General features: G+C 33.2%; 4 protein-coding genes across 10 annotated transcripts in view; 1 reads left to right on the top strand and 3 right to left on the bottom strand.

Moving 5' to 3' along the window:
• Positions 1-2503, top strand: part of ubr5 (ubiquitin protein ligase E3 component n-recognin 5) — a 46815-nt gene extending 44312 nt beyond the window's left edge. For all 7 annotated transcript variants that reach the window (XM_043261922.1, XM_043261919.1, XM_043261921.1 and 4 more), the window contains 2 exons: positions 477-562; positions 1739-2503. In XM_043261922.1, the coding sequence (XP_043117857.1) occupies positions 477-562; positions 1739-1951 (299 nt within the window). In that variant the 3' untranslated portion in view covers positions 1952-2503. The remainder of the gene's footprint in view (positions 1-476; positions 563-1738) is intronic.
• Positions 2504-3442: 939 nt separating this feature from the next.
• srsf10a (serine and arginine rich splicing factor 10a) lies at positions 3443-10958 on the bottom strand. Its single transcript, XM_043261923.1, is given in 7 exon segments — positions 3443-3886; positions 3889-4073; positions 4315-4365; positions 5196-5367; positions 5866-5969; positions 7875-7979; positions 10789-10958. Coding segments are annotated over 7 exon segments (741 nt in total). The 5' UTR covers positions 10854-10958; the 3' UTR covers positions 3443-3827.
• Positions 10959-12463: 1505 nt separating this feature from the next.
• fabp10a (fatty acid binding protein 10a, liver basic) lies at positions 12464-13863 on the bottom strand. The gene is made up of 4 exons (XM_043260195.1): positions 13703-13863; positions 13411-13583; positions 12622-12711; positions 12464-12543 (listed from the first exon to the last, which is right to left on the bottom strand). Exons 1-4 carry the CDS (start codon positions 13767-13769, stop codon positions 12493-12495), a joined length of 381 nt encoding a protein of 126 aa, XP_043116130.1. The 5' UTR covers positions 13770-13863; the 3' UTR covers positions 12464-12492.
• Positions 13864-16895: 3032 nt separating this feature from the next.
• myom3 (myomesin 3) overlaps positions 16896-17500 on the bottom strand; it is a 62763-nt gene continuing 62158 nt past the window's right edge. Inside the window, exons 35-36 of the mRNA XM_043261714.1 lie at positions 17404-17459; positions 16896-17330 (exon numbers count right to left, since the gene is read on the bottom strand). Coding sequence (XP_043117649.1) covers positions 17064-17330; positions 17404-17459 — 323 coding nt within the window. The 3' untranslated portion in view covers positions 16896-17063. The remainder of the gene's footprint in view (positions 17331-17403; positions 17460-17500) is intronic.

The raw sequence follows: 17500 nt of genomic DNA, 5'->3' as shown, positions 1-17500 counted from the left end.
CACAAACCCGTCTCTTACAGCTTGTTTCCAAGGCAATAGTTTAACTTGAAGTGCTAAAATACATGTCTATGTAGTCTGTTCACTTTTAATCCAGTTTCAGGCATGATACATAACTATAATTAAAATGACTTAATGACTCCTGATTAAACTGTCTACTAAAATTAAAAACAGAAAACACACAAAAAAGGATGCAGGCAGAGCTTTAAAGCAAGATCTTTATGAACCATAACCACTGAACATAAAGCACTTTTTTTTATTATTACGTAAGTGCTATATTTGTATGTTTTAATAAGAATTCTTACAAAAACTCTGCATTACAGATTAATTATTGTAAGAGATTCGTAACTAAAAAAAGCCATTTTTGTCTTTGAATATCCTGATATCATGCAATGGGTTTTTTTCCGCCTCTGTCATGAAATGCATGCGATCCAGTCGTTCAGATGTTTGTAACTGAAGACGTGTTTTTCCTCGTCCAGGTGAGAACGCAGAGAAGCTGCTGCAGTTCAAGCGCTGGTTCTGGTCCATCGTCGAGAAGATGAGCATGACGGAGCGGCAGGACCTGGTAAAAAAACCTTTTGTTCTCGATGTTAGGACAAAGAATCAGTGCATTATGAATCAGCTTTGACATTTGATTCTGAGATGATCGGGATGCTAGTGATGTGTAGAAAGACATGCGAAGTTAAAACACTTTGTGCTTCTGTGAAGGGTTATTTATTTTAAACGCAGTCTGCTCTTTGTATCAAGCAATGCATAAACTGAAAAAAACAAACAAAAAAGAATTAACGTTTAAAATAATATAAATCGAATGCAAATTGCATTTTCGAGAGCTCTGCGTTTTGTTCATCGAGTTCTTCCGTGGGTTTATTTGTTTTAATCTGCCTATAAAACACCATTTGATCTGTTCGTTTATGTCGTTTACTCGAATTAAACCAATAAACTTGGTCTTGGTTTTAAAGATAGTGGTGGTAAAAGATTGACAGCTCATTGTTTCAGGGATGCAACGAAATTAAATGCGCTTTTACATTAATGGCATTAAATACAAACGTCTTTAAAAATGTCTCTCAACTTCAATGATACTAAACACACTGTTTACTGTCATATCTCTTGACTTTTTCTATTAATATCAGTAACGCGTTACAATAAGGTTCATTAGTGAACATGAACGGATTAAATGCTGATTTATTAATGCTTTATTAAAATCAAGAGTTCATGCACGCTTAACATCAAGTAAACGATAGTATATGAATTAAATATATTTTTAGGCTCAAAAAAAGTTTTTTGGCTGATAACTAATACGAAACATTTATATCGTTACCTCGTTATTTATTTTTGATAAAAAAAATAAAACATGCATGCATTTTTCCGTTGCACATAGTCAAGTGCGTCGATTTGGTTGATTTATACATATAAAATTTGTTTTGTATAATTTACATAAATGTATATAATTTATATAAAATGTATCATTTTTATATAATGTATATAAAATGTATCATTTATATATATATATATATATATATATATATATATATATATATATATATATATATATATATATATATATATATATATATATATATATATATATAAAATATATAAAAAACTCTGTCTTGCTCAGTGTGTGCTTCCGTCGGGTTTATTTGTTTTAATAAATAACGAGGTAACGATATAAACGGTTGCACATCGAGTCAAGTGCGTTGCGCTCTCTAAAGCTAACCGTCTGGCGTGTGCCGCCCCTCAGGTGTACTTCTGGACGTCCAGCCCGTCTCTGCCGGCCAGCGAGGAAGGATTCCAGCCCATGCCCTCCATCACCATCCGGCCGCCGGACGACCAGCACCTGCCCACCGCCAACACCTGCATCTCCCGCCTCTACGTGCCACTTTACTCCTCCAAACAGATCCTCAAACAGAAACTCTTACTAGCCATCAAGACCAAGAACTTCGGTTTCGTGTAGTCGAGCGAAACCCGTTTAATCGTCGTGTAATATTACTAGTTCCATTTTTGTAGATTTATTTTTTGTCTATACAATTTTATGAAATTCGGGAAAAAAAAAAAAAAAAAAAAAAAAAAAGCGTCTCGTCCTGGCGGCCTTTTGGTTTTTTTTTTTTGTTGGTTTTTTTTCCCTTTCGCCCGCGTTGCAAACGTCGGACGGCTTTGTTCTTATTTTCTCTTCATTTTTTTATTTCCGTTATCCGAGTATGACGCAACATTCCTGCATTGGCTCTCGTAAAGTTGAAGCCTGCAGCTCCATCGGCTTGAACCGTAACTTCCCGTGACTTTGGCCTGACGGTAAACTGTCCGCCGAACCCAGCCAAAGACCACAGCAGGAGTATTTAAAGAAAAAGAAAGCTTACACTGTGATTTATGATTTTTTTTTTTTTTTTTTCTTCCTGCCCTAAACATAAATATTACTATCACTGAGAGTTCACTGCTGCCTTTGTGGAAAGTCATTTTTTCTTGTATAGAGGGAGTAGGGAATTTCAAAAATAAACTTGGATGCAAACTAGTCCTGTGCTGCTTCTTTAATTAACACTTCACCAAAAATTAATACATTTAATGCATAACGTTTTTTTTTTTTACAGCATTTTTAACAGAAAATGATGTTCTAGTGAATGAAACGTAATATGAACAACCTTATTTTAAATTATTGAAACTGTTTTAATTTTCTCACTTTTCAGCATTGCCATGAATCACAAAAGGCACACTAAAGGATGTTTTGACAAACCTTACACTATTATTATTATTATTATTATTATTATTAACTGTGGATTACTCTCTTCACTAGCGATATATGATGCTTTAAATAGACCATTATATAATAAAACAAATGTTATTTATATATTTCTTGTAAATGCAGAACAAAACTATTACATAAAATTATAAATATTTTTAAAAATTATAATCGAAATAATACTTTGCTGTAAGATTTCAGCGTTAGCTTTTTTAAATGCAGTATTTCAATTAAAATGCAACGGTCACTATTACAATGAACTGATGACAGATCTGATTTGATTTTATAAATACAGTATTAGTAAATGTTGAACTAAAGATCAATAAACAGCATTGATTTTTGTTGTATATCAATGAGCTATATGATACATAAAGAGCCACACAAAACATTCATATTTTTATACATTTCTGTAGTTTTATATATATATAAATTATATACGTTTTATATATATAAAACATTAAAATATTTGTATATAAAATTTATAATTTTTATATAAATTATTCAAATCGAATTGTATAAAACAATTTTTTTAAATTTTTATTTATATTATATTAAACTTATATAAAATAACTTGTATGTTTTGCATATAATTTAATAGAATTTTTATATTGTTTCATATTTATATAAATTAAAACAACAACTGCCAAACATGAGCAAAAAAACACTTTTCATTGAAGATGAAAGCAATTAAAGAAATAAGGCATCACTCAGCCAAATGTTTAAATCATGTTTATTTTACAATGACAAAAATACTACGTCTTTAATATAAACAGATGCTACGATCAAGACTTAACGAATACAAATCGAGTTTCAAATACGTAACAAAAAAAACCTTAACACTGCGCCTTTTTTTTTTTTTTTTTCCCTCCCCTCCGGAGTAAACGGCAACCTTTGAAAGAAAAAGCGTGGGGTGTTCCCCGTCGTTAACGGTGTCTGCATGCATCTTTCTACAATAAAAACGGCTGGCGCTCCGCTCGTCTTTGACTAGAAAAATAAAGCCATCTTTACACCGCGCTTCTCCTCACAACACGCCGTCTTCCGGGAACAAGCAGAAGCCGCTGCGGCGTCACGATGAACCGCGGGACGGGGTCCGGGAGCTTCAGCGGCCTCCGGACTTGCGCCCGGCCCAGGACCTGGATCTGGAGCGCGAGCGGACGGCGAGCGGGAGGCGGAGCGAGCGCGGGCTTCTTCCTCGCGGGGGCCGGCCGAGGCCTGCAGCTCCTCCGCCGGCGGACTGGCCGATCTGGACCGGGAGCGCCGGCTCTTCGTCTTGTATTTGGAGTCGCGGGACGGCGAGCGCGAGGCCGACCGGTGGCGTCTGCGGCCGTGATCACGTGACCTGTGTCTGAACACACGAGAACGCGCCGCTGAGCTTCACGCACGGGTTTTCAGGTCATTTTGGCCGACAGCAATACATATTTCCCTTTGTTTTGAAATCAAATATGATATGCATGCGTGTATTTATGCGTCTCGGAACGTGTGCGTTTACATTTTAGGACTTGATCGGCCAGTTCTGATCATGTGCAGAGAATAGAAACCTTTAGAAAGAAAAGCGTAGCCTCTGGAGGGAATAAAGTGGTTTTTACCGGTCGTTCTCGTGACTTCTGCTCCTCCGGTGTCTGCCGTGAGACCGAGAGCTGTCCAAACACAAAACACACATCAGAAGCACGGTTTAAAAAGACAAGTTTCTAATTTAACATCAATTTTATTTCTAATTTAATAATCTTTTTAAAAATATTGATTTTTTTTGTACTTGTGTATAATAACATAACATTTGTTTATGGATACGTTAAACGTGCAAAGTAAAAAAATCATATATATATATATATAATACATTTTAGTTTTAGTATTTTAGTTTGTGAAGAAACTAAAAAGGGCTCCAAATAAAAAAGTTGAAAAAAAGTTGAAAAATTATTAAAGAAACAATACAATAACTGATTATATAAAATAAAAATATATATATATATATATATATATATATATATATATATATATATATATAAAAAATATATATATATATATATAAAAAATTATTTTTAACTTTTTATTTAAAAAAAAAAAAAATATATATATATATATATAAAAAAAATAAATAAAATATATCTATATATATATATATATATATATATATTATTATTTTATATATAATTATTATTTTTTTTTTTTAGTTTGTGAAGTTGCAAAAAAAGCTCAAAATTAGGTAAAAAAATATTTTGGGAAAAAAAATTAAAGCAATTGTTAAAGGTTTATGGAGAAAATGCAAATGGTCAGCAAAATAAGAATTAGAAAGAAATTAAAAGGAAATGACTAATTATTTGATCTATTATAATAAATTTGTGCACTAAAAATAATAATTTTGAAATGAGTTCTCTTTGTTTTTAAATATTGTTACCATGCGAGCGTAACATGATTTAACAGGATCTCACAGAAAAGTGCTAGGACACAGATTTTCAGGGTTAGTTCTCACTCTCTGGGGCTTCCTGATCTCCGCGCTCGGCGCTCGTACGAAGGACTGCGGGATCTGCTTCTGCCGTAACTCCGGCTGCGGGAGCGTCTGCGGCGGCCGTCACGCTCGTAATCATCGTAGCGGGAGTCGCTGCGGGGAGAGCGCTTCTCTTTGGATTTCATCTGACCGGGAGCTGCTCGAGACAACAGGAACGACAAAAGGACAAACGCATGCAATGGTGTAATATTTCATTCAAAAATTTATAATAATAAAAATGTAAAAATAAATAATATGAATAAAAATACATATGAATAAAAAATATTAATAAAAATAAATTTATAAAAAAATATTAAAATAAATTCATAAAAAATATATTAAAAATAAATAATATTAAAATATATATAATTAAAATAATAAATTTATAAAAAAAATATTAATTAAAAAAATAAATTAATAAATATATATATATATATATATTAATTAAAAAAAATGTATAAATAAAAAAATTAAAATAAATAATAAAAATACATTTATAAATGGAAAAATATTATTATTTTATTATAATATATATATATATATATATATATATATATATATATATATATATATACACACACACACTAGAGTTCACATTTTTGCCTTTCAAAAACTTTACATTAATTTTTGCCATGCAGAAAAACTAGTGCCATACTCTTCCTGTCTCCTTGAGCGAACTGAATCTCGATCTGCCGCCCACAGATCCACTTCCTGTCCAGGTTATGCAGCGCATCCTCCGCGTCTCGAACGTCCTCGAACATGCTGACGCGGTTAAGGCTTTGCATTTTTACCAGTCTGACACACACCGGTGAACATTCATACTCACCATCTCAATACTCAACACATTACAGATCAGAAAAACACAATCATCATCTGAATTAGTTGATAAACGGCAACAGGGGAAGGTGTTTGATGAAATTACTCTCAAGTTATGAAAGAAATTCACAATTTCCTAAGTGTGTGTTTACGGGCGTTTCTTTCACTTCAGGCACTTCAGACACAAAAAAAAAAAATCTAACAATATTTTAATAGTGCCTTTCCCAATCCAACAATGTAAACATATTTATGTTTTATAGACATCTAAAAACGCTTAGTAAAATAAAAAGATTTTAGAAAATATATTTAAAAATAATGCAGAAAAAACACTGCACGCACTAAAATAAAAAATAATATTAAAATGAACTAAAAATGTCTTAAATGAAACATTAAGACACTACCTAGAAATAAATAAAAGCCAAAATTGACAATAATAAATAAATAAATACAAATGGCAAAAACACAAATTACAAAAAATCTGAAAATATAAAAAATCTTAAACTAAAATAAAATATTATTAAAAGCACATTTACATAAAAATGAATGCTAATTACTAAAATAAATAAAAATGACTAAATTACCAAAAAAAAAAAAATAAAATCATAAACACTAAAACTACTAACTAGATATATATATAAAAGCTGAAACTAGAAAAAAATAAAAAAAAATAATAATAATAAAATAAATATTTAAAAATAAGAGTGTGTACACAAAAAAATATTTTAAATAATATATATAAATTGAACATTTTCCTTAATTTATACATGTGTATGTGTGTATTTATACAAATGCAGTAAGTAAAAACAAACTTGGCAATCAATCATATCAATGATATATATATATATATATATATATATATATATATATATATAAAAAAAAAAAACCAATTAGGGCTGCAAAATGATAAACATTTTAAACAGAATAAAAATGACTAAATTACTAAAAAATAAAAGCTTAATTATTGAATAATTTCTAAAATATTAATAAACACTAAAATGACTAACTGCACATGAATAAAAAAAATAATAATAAAAAAATAAAAATTAAATAAAAATGAAGCAAAACTAAATATTAATACGCTCAGCCACCAAGCTTAAAAGAGCTCAGAAAGTTCCCGAAGTTAAAGAAAAGCCCATAAACGCTGAAGTGGACAGGAGCCAATCAAAGGGAAAGAAAGGATGGATTGTAAAACTGCCTTTGATTACGTACAGAAATCATGTGCTCTGTAATGGTAGGATACAGCATTAAAACGGGTTACCTTTAACATGCTTGACCTTTGACCTTCAGCTTGACCTTTATTGTCTTTAACCGCCTCCGAGAAGGACTTGGGGATGTCTGTGCCCAATAAGCTTTAGTCTTTTCCTCTTTCTTTGGTCAGAACGAGGCCTTGACTCCAATTTTTGGTCCCCTTTGAATCTTCAAGCTTTAACTCTCTCTTTATTGTCTTTGTCTTGAATCTAACTCTACACCGGCCCTTTTAAATATTCTTTGTAGGGAAGGTCTCCAGAACTGTATGTCTTTACATTTTCTGAGACAACAACAGAGGAAATATCGGTTAGGAGACAAACATCGGACACGTCCACGGCCAACCAAGCTTTAAAGAGACTTCATACCCCCACCCCACCCCCCAAAAAAAACCCAGAATGCAATGGGAGCGAACGGGGACCGGAGCCCAAGAGCTGGGAAAACGACTAACTCCATATTCCAAGAAATGCATGGGAAGAAAGCCATTAAGTCACTCCAGTCCCCATTCACTTCCATTGCACAAAAAAACACCTTAATCTCTCTTTTTGGCTTTTATCAGCTTTTAAAGAGCTTCTCTTTTACACATTTGCCTACAAAGGATATTGTACGTATGCAAATCCTCTTGGTCGCCGTGAATAGAAGTCAACAGGAATGTAGACATCTACTATAGGTCCGTAACGACCAAACTCACGACGCAAATCCTCTGGCCTAAAGTACCATGAAATCACAGGACATTCATTCGTGCTTTGACGTGAAGCTTGTGGAAAACAACAAAACTAAATCACGCTCGCTTCCCAAGCCGTTATTCTCATTCAGCATTAAAATCAAAAAAAGAAACGCCTTTAACGGCGAAATAAAAAAAGAAAAATAAACCCAATGTTTTTAAACGACGCTAAAGATGCGCACAAAATTGCCTGAAGAACGAAAAAGGGAAAACGTAAGAAAACAAAACGTTTAGAGTAAGTAAATGCACGAAGAAATAAATGTATATATCGTATGAGTAACTGGAAACGATTTAAACCAAAGCTGAAATTGAATCAAAAACAAAACCAGAAGGCATGGAAAAAATAATTAAGCGCTCGTGACAGCAGATTAATTAATTACACTAAAAATAAACAGTAAAAATTTAAAATAAAATATCTTAAGTGATAAAGAATAAATAAGTGATAGAAAAATAAACTAGCGATGATATAAAAATAAGATGGCAATAAAATTTTTTAATTATAAATAAAATTTGAAATGTGAAAAAATACGGACCGAAATTTTATTATAAATTAAACCATAATATTTTAAGAACCAAAAGGCATAGAAAGTATTTAAAATATTAAGATTTAAAAGAAGCACTAGTGACAGCAGATTAACACACTAAAAATAAATAATTTAAAAAATTTAAGTGATAAAGAATAAATAAGTGATATAAAAATAAAGTAGCAATGATATAAAATAAAATAGTAATAAAATCTAAAATTATAAAAAAAAAAAAAAATTGAAATGTGAAAAAATAGGGACTGTAAATTTATTATAAATTAAACCATAATATTTAAAAAAACAAAAGTCATGGAAAGTATTTAAAATATTAAGATGTAAAAGAAGCACTCGTGACATTAGATTAACAATAATAAACAAAAATAAAAAATAATAATAAAAAATCTTAAGTGATAAAGAATAAATAAGTGATACAAATATAAATAAACTAGCAATCATATAAAATAAAATAGGAATAAAAACTAAAATTATTTTTTAAAAAACACATTTGAAATGTGAAAATATACGGATAATCATTTTATTATAAAGTAAACCATAATATATTAAAAACCAGAAAGTAACCAAAACCAAAATGTATAGAAAGTATTTAAAATATTAAGATTTAAAAGAAGCACTAGTGACAGCAGATTAACACACTAAAAATAAACAAAAATTAAAAATAAAATAAATGAAGTGATAAAAAAATAAATAAGTTATACAAAAATAAATTAGCAATGATATAAAATAGCAAAAAAACAAAAAATTATAAATACAACTAAATTTGAAATGTGACAAAATACGGATCATAAATTTATAAATTGTTTATATTGTATATATAGTATATAGCAGTGGTTCCCAACCTTTTTTAACTCACAGCCCACACAACCAAACACATATGTTTCCATGCCCACTGCAAAAAAATGTAAAAAAATTTAAATGTATGCAGCAAAAATATGTTACATAGCCTAAATCATGTGGGTTGTTTTTAAACCAATCAACGACCTGGAATAGTGAACGATAGTAACAGTTTATTATTATTTTTGTTATTTAATTAATTATGATATTTAATTATTACTACACATTTTTACGTACATTAGCAATATTATTATTTCTATTGATAATAACTGGCGGCCCCCTGCAATACCGTTGCGGCTCACTGGGGGCTGCGGCCCACAGGTTGAAAACCACTGGTATATAGTATATATGTGTGTGTATATATATATATAGTATATAGTATATGTGTGTGTGTGTGTGTATATATATATATATATATATATATATATATATATATATATATATATATATATATATAATATTTTAAGAACCAAAAGGCATAGAAAGTATTTAAAATATTACGATTTAAAAAAGCACTCGTGACATTAGATTAACACAAAAATAAACAAATAAACTAACAAAAACATCTTAAGTGATAAAGAATAAATGATTTAAAAAAATTAATTAGCATCGATATAAAATAAAACAAATAATCACTAAAAGAAAGCTAAATTCGAAACTTGAAAATATACGGACCATAATTTTATTATAAATTAAACCATAATATTGTAAACACACAAAAGGGGTTAATAAATTATAATAATTCCTGATCTATTTTTTAATTACTAGGATATAAATATTTTCAAATGTTATTTATACAACTACAACGTGTGATTTTTTTTCTCGTATGGAGAAAAAAAAAAGGAAATCAGTTCAGTTTAGTCTAACATGATTATTTTTGGTAATATTTGCGATGCTGTAAAGGGCTGCGTGCTGGATCTTAGAGATGTTTGGTGAAACGCACACAAGCACAGACGCTAGAATCGCAAAAAACAACCAAACTAACGTTTGCATGCACGGAAATCTTCAGCGGTTTCTACAAGAATCGATCGTTTTGAAGCGTTTCAGCTGAAAGCTGAGGTAAACAGTAATCTGTGAAGATGTGTGGACTTTGAAATCCGAGTCTGGGCTGTCTCTCATCACGTATGCAGTGTCCCTCATTACTATGCATGCATCTAACGCCAGCCAAAATAGGAAGAAGCCCGACTCAGCTGCTAATATTAGCCCGAAACGGCCCACAAAGGAGATAAACATATCAATTATGAGTTTATTCATCATTCAGTCGATCTTTACTCTGGTAGCTAGCAGGACAAAACCCGCACGCTAGCATTTAGCCTCAGCGCGCCGAAGCATGACGTACATGACGCGCGCGACGGATTTCTGGCAGTTGGTGAGATCTGATTAGCCGCACTAGCTAGCGCCCACTAAGCGCACTGACCTGCTGTCATCGGAGATGTTTCTGATGAACAGAGACGTGTTCGGAGGTCGCATGTATCTCGCCATGATTACTGAAAAAAGCCGCGACCTTTGGCTCCTCGAACGCACGCAGAGACACGCAGCGCGCGCAGGCCGCAGTCCTGATCAACGTGGGCACGTAGGCAGCGCGCGCGCGCGGGTCACGCACAGCCGTGCGCGTGCGCGCCTTGACGTCACCGCCGAGCCCAGACAAAGATTTTCGGTTTGCATAATTGTTTTTACTTTGCTCTTTTATATACGCCTATGTTTATTGCAGTATATAAACATAACATTTTATTTTATTTTTTTATTTTAAAGTGTGTGTGTTCGCGCCCCTCCTTTTTTTTTTTTTTTTTTTTTTTTAATAAAGTCGATGGAAATATTGTGTGTGCTCTTTTATGGTCTCTAAATATAATATTATTTTATATATATATATATATATATATATATATATATATATATATATATATATATATATATATATATATATATATATATATATATATATATATATACGGAAATAAGGCTTTAAAGTTCTGAATGCAGAAGTTCAATAACGTCTAAAAACACTATTGAGTCTGAAAATAAAAAGGTGTAGAATGGGTTATTCACAATTATTATATATATATTCACAGACTATTCAGAATTTTATTTGCATGGAATATTGCAAATTTCTTTTAGAAAATCTCTAAAAATATTATATCATATTATAAATATGGTCTCACTCACACACACACACACACACACACACATATATATATATATATATATATATATATATATATATATATATATATATATATATATATATATATATATATATATATATATTAATATAGTGCTGTCAAACGATCCAAAATAATCACATCCAAAAATGTTTTTCTTTACATATTTCTTTATACTGTTTGTTTATTATGTATATATTAAAACAAACCCATACAGTATACATGTAAATGCTTTTCTATATTCATTTTATTACATTTGATATTATATATAAATATGTTTAATATATAAACACAACATATTTTAAATTAAATACACATGCATGAGTTTGCATTTATATATACATAATAAATACACACGGTATGCACAAATATGTCATGTAAAGAAAACTTTTATTTTGGTTGTTGTGATGTTGTGTGTGCTCTTTTTAAAATCTATATTTTAGATTTTATAGGCGATTTTAGACGTTAAGGTTTTGAATGCAGACGTTTAATAACATCTAAAAACACCATTGAGTGTCAAAATAAAAAATGAATGGCATCTGTTTTTATTTATATTTTTGATTGTATTTACTCATTAATATGTTTCTGTTTATCTCAATGAATATCTTTTAAAAGCATGCATAGCCTATATGAGCCATTATGAGTGATGCATCATTAAAATGTCTTCACATTTTTTATTTTAATATTTAAAAAAAAAAAAATTCCTGAAAGGTTGGACTAATTTCTCATGACAAAAATATTGTACTTGTCACACTGGAGCAGGCTGTGTGTGTTTTATATGACAGTTTCATACACTTTATTAATTACAGTAGATGCTGACCTGATGGTTTGGTGTTTTTGTATGTTACGGTTTACCCTGCTGTTCATATTTCAGCAGGTTTTATGGCAATGCTTATGTATTGCTTGTATCAAATCATAACAAACACACACTGGTATGATAAATCAGAGCTTTATTTAAATCTTCACATCTTCTTGCTCCTCCTGACCATGCTGGTTCCTGCTACTGTCAGCGTCTGGAAAAAGAAAAAGTCACATGTTCATATTTGCTCTGAGAGGGTTCCCGCCGGTTCTGAGCTCTGAGGAACACAAACCTCCACCATCTCTCCTCCCTTGATCTCCTGGATGTGAGAGAATCGATCCGTCTGACAGACCAGCTTCCCTCCCTCCAGCCTGACAATGCACTGAAACACAACCATAGAAAATATTTTGCATTTGTTGTCATTTAATCACAATTATTTATATATTCATATAACATTCAGAATTTTATTTGCATGGAATATTGCTTTTATATATATATATATATATATATATATATATATATATATATATATATATATATATATATATATATATATATTTATAAGTATTTACATGTAAATACATTTCTATATTTATTTTATTATTTTGATTTATATTAAATATATGTTTTATAATATATAAATATATGTTTAATATATAAACACATATATATACATATAATAATATAATATATTAAATATATATATATATACATATATATATATATATATATATATATATATATATATATATATGTATAATATATATATATATATATATATATATATATATACATATATATATACATATATATATATATATACATATATATATATATATATATATATATATATATATATATATATATATATATATATATATATATATTTCAAATATTCCATGTGAATATAAAATTCTGAATAAATAATTATAATGAATATAATGAATAAATAACTATAATAAATGTATACATACACACACATATATATATATAATATATATAATATATGATATATATATATATATATAATATAATATATACACACACACATATACCTATACATGTATAAAACATCTTCTACCTTGAGCTTCTTGCCGTCCATGGTGGTGATTTCAGCTTCCTTGCCGATGGTGAAGGAGTTTGTGACGGTTTTTCCAGGGGTTTTGGATGTGATGGTGAAGTCGTTGCCGTTTTGTTGGATTTCAGTCACCGGTTTAACATCCTTGGCCATTTTAATGACTTCTTCTGGCAGAGCTGAAAGGAACAGAAGCACGAAGACAGCGAGTGAGGGGTCTAAGGTCACGCCTGCGAATTCAAACCAAAAAATGCAACGCTTTGGGAAATGCAACCGCCACGGTTTGACGGGAACTCACAGATGGCTCTCAGGAAGTCCTCGTAGTTCTCCTGCACGTAAACCTGCCACGTCCCGCTGAAGGCCATGTCCGCTGCTGGTCTGAGCGCCGGAGAGAGCTCACCGCTCGTCCCCGACCGGAGCTTATACTCACCACCGGTTTAATCATTCACGCTCTGGCAGGTTTCCACGCTGTTTGAACAACCCAGCGTTCGCTGACATTATCTGTGGGGTCGTGCATCTCTCAATGCGATAAGGGCATCCAGTCCGAGCTTTTGACTCGCATCCATTCATCTAGAGAATCTTAAACGAGATTTAGAAATCTGTGCAGTTTGGCGAAGTCAGAGAGTTCATTTCTTCAGGGATGCATTCAGTTGATTAAAAGCAACATGGCATGCATTTATACACAGAAGACTTCTGTCTCAAATAAACGGCGCTCTTCTGAACTTTCTATAAGATTCTTTTCAAAAATAAAACGAATCACTGCGTTCATGAAATATTGGTCAGCACTAGTGTTTTCAACATTGATTCCAATCAGAAATGAGCAGCAAAGGATTTCTAATGTGCATCTATTAGAATGATTTCTGAAGGATTGTGACAGATAATGATGCTGAACATGATGCTTTGATGCTTCACATAGAAAACAGATAGTTTAAAAAAAAACGGCACTGATTTAATGAGCGATTCTGTGTTCAAAGTTGCTAAAAAACACTTAACAACTGAATGCATAATCAACCAAACTAAAAAAAAAAAATGCAATAATAATACAAAAAAAAACAAAACAAAACAAAACAAAAAAAAAAAATATATATATATATATATATATATATATATATATATATATATATATATATATATATATATATATATATTTTATTTTTTTTTATTTATTATTAGTTTGGAATATATATATATATATTAGATATATATATATATATATTTTTTTTTTTTTTTACAAATTCTAAATAGTATAAATATAATTTTATATATATATATATATAAATATAAACACATATGTATATTTTGTTTTAATATAAATGTATATAATTACATATGTATATAGTTATATAATTTTATAATTAAATATCTTGTTCTTCCAGCTGATTATTTTTTTTGTAATCTGTGAAGTCAGAGAATACATTTTTTATAACTCCTCAAGGATGCATTAAACTGATCAAAAGTGACCGTATGTGCATTCATAATGTCAAAGCTGCTGAAAGCACAACAATTAACAGCCGAATGCATAATCATAATCAAAATATTTAATGAATTCATAAAATAGACAAATTGTATTATGTTTTTAATCATTGTAATTATATCAAATATTGATAATTATAAAAGTATGTCATAAAAAAAAATGACATGTATGACTATATCATTTTTTTATGTATAATGCATTCATATTTATAATCTGACAATGCTCAAATTGCACACGACCACGCCGGCACAAATAAAGCACGAGACGCACGTCGCACGCAGAGCTTTCTGCATTCTGGGAGAAAAACGAACAAGAAAAGGTTGCCAAATCCTCCGTTTTACAAAAGAAACCTGTGTAAACACATGAGGGGCGAATGACCCCGTGGACTGTGGAGTTTGCTTTCTATGTGTTCGAAAGCATCCCCCTCGGGTTGCATCATGATATTTGGAACGGGCCTCGATCTCTATTATGAAATATCAGCAGATAAAACATGCATCCTTCCATGCACAAGCACAGAAATCGATGGCGAGCCTATTATCATGCAGCCGAAAAGTGCGTTAACGGTGTATTTATGCGCACTCGCGTTCCCTGATGCTCCGATCTGCTTGAAAATGAAAAAAAGAGAGCGGAAATGGTTTCATTTGCACTTTATTTTGCAAGTAGCACACGCTATAAACCAGAGGAAACAAATCAAATCAGCTCGGGCTCCGGGCTCTCAGGACACCGACAGAGAAAACACGCCGTAAATACGCTCGTCCGCAGTTCGCTTCTTCGTCAGACCGGTGAATGGGTGCCGTCAGAACGAGAGTCTAAATCTGGAGAAGACGAACGCTGGAGCAAATCCATTAAAGTGCGAAAGCTTCACGCTGCAAAACATGCCTAAAATCTATTCGTAAATCAGGATAAATTCTATTTTCTATTTCGGATTTTCTAGATGAGCAGAAAAACGTTAGCCTTGTTAGTTTTTGCTTAAAATAATTCAATTTGATCTGTTCGTAATAAGATTATTATGCATACCCCACTGGCAGATTATTTTTTTTAAAACTAGACAATATTTTTTACTCCTTTATTTAAATATTTCTACGTATTTTAACTGAAAACATATATATATATATATTTTTTTATATATATACTTTTTTTTTTTATTTTTTTTTTGCATATTTTGGACAACAACGCATGCAAAGTCACAAAAATCACTTTCATCTTCTCACAGCGCGCATGCATTTGCGCCGATTCGTTTCCGAGCCTGTTTTTAATTATACCCGATTCTGGTCCGAATGAGGAGAGAAATCTGCACAGATCAAGTTCAGACAAAGATGCACTTTTTCACCGGAGGAGGCATTACTGATTGTATTTAAAACATCTTTATTGCTATATTAGTTAGATGTCAGCTGCTGGACTGGATCGTTCTGATGCTTCGATCACGCGTTCTCATTCCGATTGCACCCATTCGCTCTCATTCCGGCGGCACCCATTCGCACCCATTCCGACGGCACCCATTCGCACCCATTCCGACGGCACCCATTCGCACCCATTCCGACGGCACCCATTCGCTCTCATTCCGACGGCACCCATTCGCTCTCATTCCGACGGCACCCATTCGCACCCATTCCGACGGCACCCATTCGCTCTCATTCCGACGGCACCCATTCGCTCTCATTCCGACGGTACCCATTCGCACTCATTCCGACGGCACCCATTCGCGGCACCCATTCGCTCTCATTCGACGCACCCATTCGCTCTCATTCCGACGGCACCCATTCGCACTCATTCCGGCACCCATTCGCACCATTCCGACGGCACCCATTCGCTCTCATTCCGACGGCACCCATTCGCACCCATTCCGACGGCACCCATTCGCTCATTCCGACGGCACCCATTCGCACCCATTCCGACGGCACCCATTCGCACCCATTCCGACGGCACCCATTCGCTCTCATTCCGACGGCACCCATTCGCTCTCATTCCGACGGCACCCATTCGCTCTCATTCCACGGGCACCCATTCGCCTCATTCGGCACTCCATTCCGACGGCACCCATTCGCTCTCATTCCGACGGCACCCATTCGCTCTCATTCGCACCCATTCCGACGGCAGCCATTCGCACCCATTCCGACGGCACCCATTCGCACCCATTCAGATCTGACGGAGCAGCGAACTCGCCTGCATTTCACCGGAAACAGCTTCACATCTGCACGGCGTCCGCTCGAGGGCTTTCGCCGCGCTTATACACGCTGACCGTCACGGGGACCGTCTGCGAGCCGTGCTTGTTGCGCACGAACACGCTGTAGTTGCCCGAGTCCTCCGCGGTCACGTGGTTTATGGTGAGGGTGGACGACCCGCTCTGGTTCGAGACGCTGTACTGGCCGGCGGAGGCCACTTCTCGGTCGTTCTTCAGCCAGAACATCTCCGGCGCGGGGTCGCCGTCGGCAAAACACGTCAGACACAGAGACTGCGGGGAACAAGAAGAGTTCAGAGCTGCTTCCGCGCGAGCCCGACCGGACGGCAGCGACGGACGGACGTACCTTGTTCTCCATTATCGCCACCACATCCGGGAGACCCTTCGTGACCCGCGCTCGATCTGTCCAGAGGAGCGTCACGATGTTAAACCATCACCATGAG

Source organism: Puntigrus tetrazona, chromosome 16, assembly GCF_018831695.1.
Source record: "Puntigrus tetrazona isolate hp1 chromosome 16, ASM1883169v1, whole genome shotgun sequence".
Lineage (NCBI taxonomy): Eukaryota > Metazoa > Chordata > Actinopteri > Cypriniformes > Cyprinidae > Puntigrus > Puntigrus tetrazona.
The sequence above is the reverse complement of the archived record's forward strand: the minus strand, read 5'-3'. Positions and strand labels throughout refer to the sequence as shown.

Bases quoted from the DNA above. Each gene is read 5' to 3' on its own strand.
- fabp10a (XM_043260195.1), bottom strand. From the start codon at position 13,769: ATGGCCTTCAGCGGGACGTGGCAGGTTTACGTGCAGGAGAACTACGAG. The intron at 13,584-13,702 runs GTGAGTTCCCGT...TGTTCCTTTCAG, and splicing joins GGACTTCCTGAGAGCCATCT to CTCTGCCAGAAGAAGTCATT. The intron at 12,712-13,410 runs GTAGAAGATGTT...GTTGTGTTTCAG, and splicing joins TGGACGGCAAGAAGCTCAAG to TGCATTGTCAGGCTGGAGGG.